This window comes from Falco rusticolus, chromosome 6 (genome assembly GCF_015220075.1).
Source record: "Falco rusticolus isolate bFalRus1 chromosome 6, bFalRus1.pri, whole genome shotgun sequence".
In the NCBI taxonomy this organism is placed as follows: Eukaryota; Metazoa; Chordata; class Aves; order Falconiformes; family Falconidae; genus Falco; species Falco rusticolus.
The window spans coordinates 24,657,931-24,671,834 of NC_051192.1; the positions used below are offsets into that span (position 1 = coordinate 24,657,931).

General features: G+C 38.8%; 1 protein-coding gene across 1 annotated transcript in view; it reads right to left on the bottom strand.

The window, feature by feature from the left end:
* Positions 1 to 1,980: 1,980 nt before the first annotated feature.
* Positions 1,981 to 13,904, bottom strand: part of SEC63 (SEC63 homolog, protein translocation regulator) — a 63,735-nt gene continuing 51,811 nt past the window's right edge. Inside the window, exons 15-21 of the mRNA XM_037391356.1 lie at positions 12,227 to 12,286; positions 11,826 to 11,984; positions 10,925 to 11,083; positions 9,899 to 10,000; positions 4,653 to 4,751; positions 3,694 to 3,798; positions 1,981 to 3,111 (exon numbers count right to left, since the gene is read on the bottom strand). Coding sequence (XP_037247253.1) covers positions 2,968 to 3,111; positions 3,694 to 3,798; positions 4,653 to 4,751; positions 9,899 to 10,000; positions 10,925 to 11,083; positions 11,826 to 11,984; positions 12,227 to 12,286 — 828 coding nt within the window. The 3' untranslated portion in view covers positions 1,981 to 2,967. The remainder of the gene's footprint in view (positions 3,112 to 3,693; positions 3,799 to 4,652; positions 4,752 to 9,898; positions 10,001 to 10,924; positions 11,084 to 11,825; positions 11,985 to 12,226; positions 12,287 to 13,904) is intronic.

Below are 13,904 nucleotides of genomic sequence, written 5' to 3' on the forward strand. Positions count from 1 at the left end.
CTTTTCTCCCAGCTAAACAACCCCAGTTCCCTCAGCTGCTCCTCATAAGACTTTCTCTCTAGACCCTTCCCCAGCCCCGTTGCCCGTCTCTGGACACGCTCCAGCACCTCCACATCCCTCTTGCAGGGAGGGGCCCAAAACTGAACACAGGATTCGAGGGGCAGCCTCACCAGTGCCCAGTACAGGGGACGGTCACTGCCCCAGTCCTGCTGGCCACGCTGTCTCAGATACAAGCTAGGATGCTGGTGGCCTCCTTGGCCACCTGGGCACACTGCTGGCTCACGTTCAGCTGGCTGCTGACCAGCACCCCCAGGCCCTTTCCCCCAGGCCCTTTCCAGCCACCCTTCCCCCAGCCTGCAGCGCTGCGTGGGGCTGGTGTGACCCAAGGGCAGGACCCGGCACTGAGCCTGGTTGAACCTCATGCAACTGGCCTGGGCCCATCGGTCCAGCCTGCCCAGCTCCCTCTGCAGAGCCTTCCTGCCCTCAGCAGATCAACATCCCGCTCAACTTGGTGCTGTCTGCAAACCTACTGAGGGTGCACTTGGTCCCCTTGTCCAGATTGTCAATAAAGATATTAAACAGGACTGGCCCTGATCCTGAGCCCTGGGGAACATCACTCGTGACTGGCCAGCAACCAAACTTAACCCCATTCACCACCACTCCTTGGGCTTGGACATCCAGTGGGTTTTTTAACCAGCAAAGCATATGCCCATCCAAGCCATTAGCAGCCAGTTTCTGCAGAACACAGAAATGATGTCAAAGTCTAGGTAGACAACATCCACAGCCCTTCCCGCATCCACTGAGCAGCTCACCTTGTCACAGAAGATCAGGTCAGTCAAGCAGGACCTGCCTTTCATAAACCCGTGCTGACAGAGCCTCATCAACTGGTTGTCCTGTACGTTCCACGTGACAGTGCTCAAGATGACCTGCTCCATAACCTGCCCTGGCACCAAGGTCAGAATGACAGGCCTGCAGTTTTTTAGATCCTCCTTCTGTCCCTTCTTGTAGATGGGCATCACAGTTGCTAACCTCCAGTCAACTGGGACCTCTTCTGTTCGGCAGGACTGCTGATAAACAATTGAAAGCGGCTCTATGAGCACTTTCACCAGCTTCCTCACTACCCCTGGATCACTTCCAACTTTTATCAACCATAGAAGTTCACTATCAATTGTTCTTGCAGAACAACACAAGTTTAGTATGCATTTTGCCTGCTTGATAACAAGGAGTCTTGTGACTCTTTTCTCAAGCATTCCTCTCACCAGTGTGGTATTTGGCTTGAAAGCCCATGGAATGCAACCAGTGCTTTTTTTATTGTTATTTCTCTGCTGTATTTCGCAAATAAAAACCGGAGTTAAAGGGTATGAAGTGTACGAGCCGTTTAATTTAAACCTAATCTTCAGTCCTGAGTCTGCATACCCTGACACTGCTCATGCTTTACAGGTTTTTCCTGCACAACATGTACTAAGATACCATAATCTCATTGAGAACATTTTCAATTTTATTTGCTACTATTGCAATTACAAAGAATATAACAATGTAAATTTGCATTTTTAGTGACAACCCTTTCTAAAAAACAAGGTCAGAAATTAGTGTGCAACTATTCTGGCTTTGGGCAATTTTCATAGGATGGATATTTTCCTTCATGAACATTTGTCACATTTTACAGCATTGCATTTTCATAGTTCAGTACACAGGAACAGAAATACATCTGTTCCTACTTACAGAACACTCATATGTATTTCTGAAATATAAAAATACAACTTCTAATTAATAAATTTCATTTGTTTTATTGAGAGGAAGGAAGAATCCATCCATGGCTTTTGTCATGTCATACAGCACACTACTAGCTCTGATTCTCTCCTCCCTGAATTTATTCTCTAATGAGACTTGGTTTTTTTAGCACAGGACATGGGATAGAATCACTGTCTTGCTCACAGCCCTGCAAGAGACTGAGGTAAAAACTCAAAGAGATGCACACTATTACAAATGCAAAACAGCCATCAAATTTTCCAGTTTATTGATGGGAATTCAAAATTGATACAAAACATGCCCTCTTTGCATGTTGTATTTTACCATTAAAATGTTTCCGACAGCGTCAGGTAGATTCAGAGTTAAGAATATACTTCAGCTTTTAGCATGTACCTTTTTTAAAGGTATTACACAAAAGCGTCTAACTTAGGTAACACATGGTCCCAAAATTGCTTTCAGACTTTTTCTTTATCAAAAGACTCAGATCTTCTGCTGATCTGATGAAATAAGGGCTTAAAAATGTTTTAAGCCATTAATAAGTATCCTGTGGCGGAGTCAAGGAAGTTTATGATTTCCATTATAATCTTGGGCATATAAAGGCAACAGTCCTATAAAAGCAGCCCTCCAGAATATATGGAAAGTGGCAATGGGTATGACGCCAATTTATATAATTATCAAGTAAAACAGATTTTTAAAGCTATGAATGTGAGCAGTATCACAGCAAAATATTTAATGAATACCACAGAACCAATCAAGTTTGAAAGTTGAGCAGATGTTGTTTCAATCAACAGAGATTTGTAATGTCAAATATACCAAAACGTTTTCTAAAATAAATTCCTAATGCAGAAAAATTGACTTAAACTTCGCTCCTAGCTAATAGTACCTTTTATTTAAATTGGACCCTAAACTGATCAGACAATACATAGCCCACACTTTCAGACATTTATAATAAAAAAGCTTTTATTTTCAATTGAAACAAACGCACCATCCTGCACTTGAAGGCTATAATGAGCCGTAAGCATATTCCAAGGTGTATCAATGGCAACAGATTGGTTTCACCTCCACTGAGAAGATACATAATGCACTCTTAATTGGTAAAGAAAATTAAACTGAGCCTTCTCAAAGTTTCTGTACTGTGTTTCTTATTATTGTACAGTTCCACAGTCAGACCAAGAGTTTGCAGTGTGTGCAGATATTGTAGTAAATCAACAGTATTGTTTAATCATCATCTTCCTCCTCTTCCTCTTCCTCCTCAAAACTGTCTTCAAAGCCCTCACTGTCCTCCTGGTCCTCATCACCTTCTATTGCCGTATCCCATTGTGGATGATTTTCTGGCACTGGTTTTGCTTCATGAACTTCCAGCTGTAATTGGGTAAAGAAAGAAAAGACAGGAAAAAAGGGTTACAAACAATACACACCAATGTGGAAAACCCCCCAAAAAAACACCAAATAACCAAAAAACCCCCAAACAAATGACACACCACACAAAGCTGACAGTTTAAAACCAACAACAACAAAAAACCCCCAAAAAAGACAGAACAAACCCCACCCAAAACAAAACAACAGCAGTTTTCTGGGTTTTTTTCTTATCAGAAGTAAGGCATGCCAGATTTTTCTCACTAACTAGATGTATCTAGGACTAAGGGCAGGGAAAAGGCATGGCAGACCTCAAGGTATAAAGCCAGAGCCAACCATACTGCAGAAACTGAATAAATGTGAGAAAGCATGTATTAAAATATGCAGACACTCAAAAAGCATCACAAACTAGTGCCATTTAATCCATTGTAAAATTGCCACTACTGGCATCAGACAGAGCTTGAGTCCCCCTCCTTGACACTATTTTAAAGTTTTATTTCTTAAAGATAACAGGATTTTGGGGGTTTAATAGCCCTATGAAGTAGCTTTTCATACAATACAAATACGTAACACAATTAACTATCACACCTTCAATGGTTTAATCTGGTCCAATCCCATATATGAATCCGATCTTAAATAAACTGTGTACTGATAGTTTCCAGGCTTGCCTGGCGCTGGGAACTTCAGCTCTACCTACAAAACAGAATCGTCATCATAAGCTCTTACTGCTTTCAAGAGACACATTAGAACAAGTACCCGAGTACCCTAATAAGCAGTAAATGCTACTACAGAAGAATAATACTTGTTTTCTTAAAACGTTTTAGTTTCTTACAAGTGACATTTCTTTGAAAATCTCTACATAATAAAATACCCACAGAAGAGAGAATACCCAAACACAACACCTTCCATGAAAGCTGAATAATTAAGTCACATTTTTTTCTGAATTAGACCAAGTAACTTTACAACAAGTACAGTTTCACCCTCTTGTATGCCTCCTAAATCCCAAAAACCCCAAGAGGTTGAAATACTCGGTTTGTTGAAAATACTAGCTTCACTCTTCTGTTACTTGAAATTGAATATGAAATCTAGTTTGAAAGAACAAAATACATCAATTCTCCATTTTTCAGAAAAGCAAGGAACACAGCCAAAGGTTACAGTCTCAGAAAGGTTCATATGAGCCGAGGCTAATTAATTTGTCACAGTCTCTGCTTTACAGAAAAAGAACACTTAGTATTTCAAACACATTTGAGTAACTTTATTTAAGAATGATCACTGTGTACAAATACTTGTTTTCATCAGCTTTTGATATTGGGGAAAAGAAACATATAATGCCAAGAAACTTGAAAGTCTTAAACTATTTTTTCTTTCTCCATTATCAATTTTCACAGTTAAAAGGCTCTTCTCTACTTTTATCAGGAGAGTAGCGCGTGTTTTGCATATTAAAGAGATACATATGAGAAAATTAAAATCTAAATGTATTTGTATACTGTAAGACACATCAGTATAGTTTTTTAATACCCCAAAATAAAATTTTTCAAGCACATTACCTCTTCTTTATCTTTTAGCGTACAAACATGATATGGCATACATATTAGCATCTGCTCCTTCCGATCTGCAATATATAGCCACCACCATTCTTGTTTTTCCTTTCATAAAACAAAAAAAACAACCAGGATTATTGAAGTCATATAGAATTATGCCCCTACACTTTATAACAGGTCCTTACAATACAGATAGAAAGGAGGTGGTTTGTGTTTGGCGAGGTTTGTAAAAACTCTTGGATGTGTATGAATAAAATACATAGTATGCACTGCACACTGAAAGCAAACAGGTTATCACAAGTAACTGACTGTCTCCAAAGGCTTCATTCCAGATATTCAAACTAAGCTACCCTGTGAGAGATGGAACCGTTGAAGAATTGTGTCCACTGAGGATTGACGAGCAACTTTATGCAACACAATACTACCTTAAGTCCTTCAACAGAAATCCAGCCTGGATAAAAAGGTCAGCATACAAAGCAAGGCATGCTAAAAGACTGATAAAGTTCTCTTTCCAGTAAATGATCTTTTCCAGGTAAGTACCCTTTGCCCCACTTCTTCTCTCCCCCTCCAAAAAGTAGGAATCTGCTGAAAGTTGGAATTTGGACATACCAAGATTTCACTTCAAGGAAGCATGAACCGCAGGCACTACTGGTATTTGTTAAGGATACCCAACAACTGTTGCCTATCACACAGCCTTCAAAACAGCTACAGGTCTCAAAGGTCTTGCCACCGGAGGCACTAAAGCAGAGCTCCTAAACTAAATGTGTAGTCCTCATAAAAGACAGCAACATTGTACAAGAACAATAGTTTATCCCTCAACTGAGTCAAACTTTTAAGACTGTGGTGCAGTTCAGCAACTATTCTCAAATGGGAAAGACTACAGGTCTTCAGCATCAACTGTTCATTTAACCACTGTTCTTTGATTAACCCTCTGGCACACATTTTAGGCAAAATCCACTTTGTTTTAATAGAAGCTGAAACCTTTCTATTGCAAAAAAGTTAGTTTAGTACTGCAAAGTAAGTTTCCATTCCTTCACCTCCTTAAGTCTTGTCTTAAAAAAAAAAAAGAATGACAATAATGAGGGACAGGGGGACAGAGGGAAGACTTCTTCATATTTACGAATAAGTATTTTAGTAGACAGGTAACAGTCATAATAGCATAATCTTACCCTAGGGAAAAAAAGGGGGGAAACCCACACCTTTTAGACAGCCCTGATATTAGACTCCTGAATTGTGTTCCAAACCCGTTTTTATTCACTCCTGATGTTCTGGTAACTGTTCACATTTACAACGGACTGAAGCCCTAAAGCGTGAATCTTACAACAGTTGCAAGTCACGCTCCGAACCAGGAGACCAATTTTTGTATATTTACACCAACAATGATCAAGTAGTTGCTTCAGTGCCACCTGTAAATGGTTCTTCTGCTTTGTTTTTAATCTAACAACATTAGAAAGACTGAATGAAAGGATTTTAACGACACCACTGAGCCACTTTCAAATTCCACAGGTGGGAAGCAAATACTGTTAATATGTAGAATCTGAAGAATTTTTGTCTCTGCTGAAAGAGTCAAAAGTTCAGTAGCTTTGCTGTGTTGTTTTGGGGGAGGTTGTTTTGGGTTTTTTTTTTTTAAACACTTCAGAAGCCAATGGTTAGTGAACTGGAATTTAAATAATGCAGGTGAAAAATTACAAAAGCTAAATTAACTCCTTTTCTTTTTTGAAGTGACTAATTGTTATGCTGGTAATAACTGTCACCATCTCACTGAAATATTCAGCTAGCAAACTAGAGATTTACAATGGCAAGACACTCACACCAGCAACCAAAACACCATGATTAGCACCGTTGAGTCCCAGAGCAGAGGAGTGTAAAATTAACTCAATATGTTAATGCCCATTTTACAGCATATAAAAGTAAAAGGAACTGCATCACAGTAAAGGAACTGCATTCCTTCACGTACTTAGAAAAACAGGCTCTGAGAACAGGACAAAATCCTATTCATATACTACTTAAGACCAGAATCTGCAGAATTATAAGGAGTCCTTTTTACAAGTATTCCAAGTGATTTTATGAAAAACCATCCCATGTGATTACAAGACATAAGTTATTTTATCTGTAAGTTTCAACAATAAATATACTGTCAATCTGTTTGACAGCTGTAGCAAAGAGGAATCTTATGCAGTCAAAGTGTTTATTTCCCAGCCAAGGGGCCTCTAGAAATAGAAGGATAAACAGTATAAATAGTACAGATGAACAAGAACTACAGAAGCTAGATTCATTACAGAAATGGCTACTTGCCATTTGGGCCTGTAAGGATTCTGACCATAGGAAAAAAAGATCTGCATTTGTATGTTATTTTTTATTTTACCAAAACAGTGTGCTGACTTACTATACACTGTGTACATTTCCATCACTATCAATGGCAAGGAATTATTTTTTTTTTTTAGAACAAAGATCAAAACTGGATTTTCACAAAAAAACAGTAAAAACAGCCAAGGGGGGAAAGAAATACCAGAACAAATTACATTCATTGATCTAATGCTCAAAGGAATCTATAGCCTAAACTCTTTGGAAGTAAAGCTCCTGACCTCAAAAGCCATTGCTTTTTTATAGAAGGACAACTGTGCAGGAGTGTCATTTTCCTCTCTCTTATTGGGTGGAATTTAAAGTTTATGCCTGTGAGAATCTGGCAAGCCAACAGGCAAGCGGGCAAAATGCCCTTTAACAGATGGGTGCAAGGTTTGGCATGCCAGGGAACCAGTATGTTCAATGAAATTGGAACACCAGGGCCAGTTTCTACCTAAAAATGTTAAAACTACAATCTGTGCAGTTTCTGGATCCATGGATGCAAGAGCAGAAGATATTTAGGAACCTGCACAGATTAAATATGCATCTCTAGCAGTAATCAACTACCCAAAAACTTACATGAAACAGTGTTAAGGCTATCTCCCAAGAACAAGTGTATTAGGCTCACCATACTCAAATATATATGAGTATTATACACATATATATAAAAATGTATGGTGAGTGTATTATACTCACCATACCCATAAACTCTGGAAACTCAGATATTCATACAACTGCAGCATGTTATCCTTAACTCTGTACCTCTGAACTGGCCGTGACCACAGTACACATGATACTCTAAATCACAGATGAAAAACACACTTATAGAGTACGATAGCTTTTGTTCTTCAGACGCTGCAAATGAACTGCAGCTACAGCACCAAGTACAGCTGCGCTAAACTTTCAGGAAATCATTGAAGAGAGGCTGGAAAATTTACAGCTGCAGAACCCCGAGAGAATACACATGTATCTTCAAGTTCAAGCATTCAGTTCAGCCCTAGATTTATTTTTTTTTTTTTTTTAGCACAGTAGTGTACTTAGGTTTTATCACAAAACCCACCAGCAGCTTGGTTACACAGAGCTGAAGCAGCTTTGTACAGAGTTAAGTATAAGCAAAGTCTCTGAAGGAACCCTCCAGTGCAGTCAAAGAAATATGAAAAGTTAGTGCCCGTGTGGCACTGGGCATAGCACATACCCTGTTTCAGCTCAAACTGATGACCAAAGCCAGCTGCCTTTGCAGCAAGGAGGTATTAAAACTCTGCTGCATATTTGACATGATCAAAGGCAGCCAGAAGAACAGAATGCCAGCACACCTTTTTCTGTTATGCTGGTGTACTGCTGGAAGCTTCACTGAGAGAGGGGAGAGTACCTAAATGTCAGGAAAATACAGCATTAATATCAGCCATTACAAAATTAGACGTCATGAGGCCACACAAATGTCAGCTAAGGCCTTCCAGAAAACAGCTTCTTTGGTTTATTTGTATATCTTGTCTGGCTCCTTAGCAACAGGTCTTGCTTCCCACACTTCACTTTCTAATGATGGCACAACTAGGTAAAAACAGCAGGAACAGTATGATCACAAGCATGGAAACAACAGAGCATTTTACAAATGCAAGAAGCTGTACACGGTATAAAGAGCCTTGGGGACTGAAAAGAGGGAGCAAATACATACAGTGTCTTCCTTTTTTCTGATGTTTCCCTGTTGGTTCTTCCCAGTCTCAGCTGCCTCCTTTAAACCACAAAAGCAGGCATAAGCCTTGCATCCCACCCCCCTGTTATTGGAGACAGCACAACGACAGAGAAGAGGATCCTAGATTAGTTCCCTAGTCAGACAGCAAGGAGGCAAAGGAAACCATCTGAACCACTGACTTGGAAAGAAAGCGTGGCCAAATACTCCTTCCTCCTGGTTCCAATCTGGTCACATCCCAAAGACCTAACTTATTTTCTCAGAACACAAAGCGCACGCTTTGAAAAAATCCTATCCTCTTCCAAAATTTTGTTGCTGTAATGTGTTGTCAGACAGCTACTGAGTGGTTACTTACACAAACACCTAACAACTGATACCTCAGAACACACTTTCAACACCAAAGGCTGCTGTAGATACCACAGCCTATCCACCATACTGAGTCACCACACGCTCAAATACATCCCTTTCTCTGATACCCATCCACACCTGATGATGTATTTTTGAACTCTACAGGAAAGACTGTTCCACAAATGCCTTTTGCCACTTCCAGACCACACTGGCAGAAAAGAGGCAGCTTTGCCAACCCTCTCCCATCTTCCACAGCTGCACACCGTGTTGCCACCACACTGTTGCACTGAGACCTGAAGTCAAGCAGCCAGCAAAAGAATCTGCTGATCCAAATGGCCGCCAAGCTCTCCTGTCACTACTGTTAACACAGGAGGGGTCGGGAGCTCCCCCACTCACAGGCACCTGCAGTTAGATAAAGAGCAAGTATACTCTACCCGTAACTCTACCTTAGAGCTACTGCTGTACTTTCACCTTCCATGGAAAAAAACAGAAAATACTGTAAATCAGAACCCTATATCTCTGAAAGGTTTAATTCTGAATCTATCTACATATAACAGATCAGCAGAAAAAAAGACCACTTTAGCACTACTGCCATCAAAAAGGAACCTTAAATTCTATACAAGTTTCCAAGTCTCTGGGAACTGGCTAGAAAGAATAATATATTAAAAGTTTTTAGGAAAGTATCTGAAGGAGTTTAAGAGGATTTTATAAATTAAATGAAGACTATTTATAAATGTAAATGAAGATTAGCGATTTTTTCAAATATTAGACTTTTTAAAAAGCCCAGTGTTTACAGTAAAAACATAAAAAGAGCAATTGATTTGTATGATATTAATTCTCATGTTTCACAGTTGTAACGTTTTCCATTACTGACCTCAGGAAAAAAAAGACTGTAAACAGGATGCGTTATCTTTGACTTCGTTTCAAGAAGGGCTCGTTCCTTTCTCTGTATACTTTGCTGTAGCTCTTGCCATTCCTGTCAAAGACAAGTTTAAAGGGTTACTGTGCACTAAAAAAAAAAATATCTTTTGCATTAAAAAAAAGAGAAAGTTTAGCCCATGGAATTGATACATATGACAGGTTCTCATGCTACACTACACATTATAAAAGGGAAAGGCACACAGGGATTAAGTTTACAGTATGATTAAAACCAAAAATAAAAAAATAATCAAGTAACAGTATTCATGTAAATATTAAAAAACAAAAAACACTAAAATTCAAAAACACAGACCTGCAGGGCTTACACACATTCTTCAAAACTCACTTCTACAGCACTGCCTATAAGCACTACCTGAGTTGTTACAAACTTGATCATCCTTATCCCATCAGCAGCTTATTCTCACCCTGTACAGGGCTTCCAGCTGTCACTCTCAAGGCTTTCATTGTAAGACCTGTGGTGCAGAAGCCATCTACCACCACAACGCCTCATTCTCAATTACAATTACAGTTTCGAACAACTAACTTCACCATTACTAGAGTTCAGTAAGCACATGTCTGAGTTTGTTCAACTACTGCATGCTTACAGTATGCATTATGCAGTATGCAACAGCCACTGCATGTAAAGGACAAAGTTCAGAGGAGAGTATCTCACAAAATCCGCAGCAGCTAGTAATCAAATTAAGCTGAAAGAAACATTACTATCTTTCCCTAAAGTTAAGCTATTTTTCTCATGTCCTTTTGAGGTTTTCTGCCCATGCTGCAAAGACCCTTCACTGTTCTCTCTGAAACAGTCTTGCAATGACAAAGCTCTTATGCCAGAATGAGGTCTGAAAACCTCTGGAGAACCGATATTACTCCTTCATCCTAGTGTTGCCTAGCCTGAGGGGATGCTAGAGGATTAAAATGCATTTTCTCTTAACCCCAGAAGCAACATTACCCTTCAAGAAAAAGTAAGGCTTACAGCTTCATCATCTTTGTTTTGCTTCTCATCTTGTTCTCTGTCAGTGTCTCTGTCACTTCCATCATCTTTTTCACTTTGAGAGTCCCTGTTTGTTTCTTCTTCTTCAGATTCACTTCCTTTATCAGAGACCTCCTCCTCTTCTTCCTTCGCAACTATTTCCTAATGTGAAAAGAAAAAGAAGAAAAAACCCCAAAAACCTCTTAGTTTGTCTGCCTTATTGTAGTATGCAGCACTCAAAGCACCTGTCTCAAGGCCATAGACAGCCCTTATTTCCTATCTGGATCTACACTCTTCTGTGTCACAGAGTATGTCTACAGTGAAGATTAATCCTCTTCACCTCATGTGCTAAGAGAAGCAGGGAAGCAAATTTCCCTCTCCATATGGCACCCACAATATGAACAAGAGAAAACAGTATTTGATTCTGGGGTCACATTTTAAAAAGTCCTAACAAAATTAGAGAGAATATAAGAAAGTACCTACAGCATAGCCCACGAAGTGGACAGAACACCATGCTGTGGGAGCATAAAGATACTAAAGCTACTTAATTTAAACCAGCTACTTACACAAGAATAAAATCTCATTTCAGTTTTTTCCCTTTAAAGGAAAAGCAGAGGGTACAGCACAATTCACCTCCCAGAAGGCTGCATAACTTGTAAGGGACTGTGAAGCCAGACTTCTAAAGTAGCTGGGCTCAACTTTCAGCAGGCCACTGGAAACATCACCGTGGCGGCTCCCAGATTATTTTACCAGTAATTTTAAAATGTAAAGAAAAAAAAAAGCTGGTTTAGGATATACTTTATGAATGCACAAAATTAAGATGTGACAGACATACAAAAACCCCACCAGATTTGAAGTGCTAAGATGAACAAAACAGTAAAGTATCAATGAATCTATGAGCTACCCCATTAGCTTGTTTTTGCTTCTGCTGTTTTGGTGGCTGCAATGAAGGTGGCACAGGTTTCTTTTTCAATGGTTTCTTCTTCTTTGATTTTGAAGCTTTCTTGGTTCCTTTATTCTTTTGCTGCCATCCTTTGCTCTTAACTTTGTTGACATCTCCTTGCTGTGTGAAAGCAGTATTTAAAATATTTATTGTTCATTAAATTTCAGGCATTCACTGTACTTTAAGCATTTTAAGCTGAAAACCAAAGTCAGAAAGCATAGCTCAAGACACTTCAGTAAGCCTTTCTAAAAAAAGTTTAAAATTTAAAAAAAAAAAAATGCTTGAGAAGCACACAATTAGCAACTCAAGATCTGAAAGAAAGTTCTCTTAGCTAGCAAGAGGAACATTCATTCTTCACTTACCCCATCTTCTGTTGGTTGTTCTTCCGCTGCACATATAGACTGTTCTTTTTCAAACACTTCCTGGTTAGAGAAAGATGTGAAAACTACTAATGCCTCTCTGTACCAAAAGAGTAAATTACTATTTTGTATTTTAATGTAATCACCTTAATCGGGTCTGAAAGTTTTACTCATTATGGCAAATTCGTTTATCACTGACAAACACAACAGGGGATTAACAGATCAAACTTAAACACTATTTTGAACATTTGGTCTAGGATTTTTCCATCACTAGCATTATAAAGAAATTTTGTAACAACATGTCATCTTGTTCCAAAGAATCTACTTGTTTCATAGAGCACAGAAATCCTGAATCACAAAAGCAAGCAGTAGTAAAATGCAAATTCTGCTCCAGTTGCCAGAGCATTAAAACTTCAACAGCTGCACTGCTACTCAGGGACAGAGGACAACAAATCACACCAGAAATATGAAACGTTAAGACAAAAACAATGTTAGTGTTGTGTAGACTAGAATATCTCTATGCAAATGGAATTTTTTCATGCATTTCTTTCTTCAAAACATACTATATGCCATTTAAAAAAAATCAGTCATAAGGAGCTGTCTTTATATAAAGATGGCAAATAGAAGATATGACCCACAAAAAAAGCATCATGTGAAAGGCCAGCTCTAGTTTTTTAGGTCCTGTATCTCAATGCCAGACTGCCTAGTGGAGTTCACATAGAAAACATCTTAAATGAGTTTTCTACATGCTGTCAGACATTTCAATTAATTTCAAAGTACAGTTCAATATGCTCACAATTTTCAGTTTCCTTCATTTTTAAGATCCAGCATAGTGATCTTTTACTTTCTGGCTACTGCATCTTCAGTTAACAATGAGATGATGCATTCTGAAATTCCATAGCACAAACACATAGCACATATATACAGACTGTTTTCTGCTGAACTGGCTTCATTGGTTAGTCTGATCCTCAGCTGTAATACGCACACTTGTATGCCTTACCTTAGAGGCATAACTCAGACTTTCTGTTTACTTAGATAATTATCTGAATAGTAGAGATGCAAAAATTGACACTGTAGGTTTTGTTAGGTAAGTTTCTATGCATTAAGTTTTTTGTTCAAATACAGTCATTACTGCCTTTTAAGCTAAAAAATACGCACATCAGAAGATTAACTACTAGGATGTAGTATAATTTTAGTTATGCTGCATTGCTACCCATGCAGGAGTCCACTTCATGTTGCACTGCTGTACCACCTTTATATTAAGTTATGCATATTTTGCTGGACTGAGTTTCTTTTATGAAAGTGTCTAAAACACCCAAGAGATTTGTAACATTAGGAGTCCACATAAAGTGAAATCAAACACTGTCCCAAGGACTTGAGTGAATACTTTATTCCAGTTCAAGAACTAAGTTTGAGCATCTCTTTTCCTGTTATTTACAAATCTCAGGCCAGTATCACTTGCCATATTCTTTTACTGTTCCCTAGACAACTGCAACAGGTCAGACTGAGCTTTGGTTTGATTCCAGGAAAACCTTCTCATTCAGAAACAAAAACACAAGGGAGGATTAAGAGCAGAAGTTCTGAATTTCAAATCTTAATTTTACAGTTATATTTACAAAACACTATGTTAGCTTGCAAAGAAGAAATGCCTGTTCATTGGCATATACTTGCACTTACACTG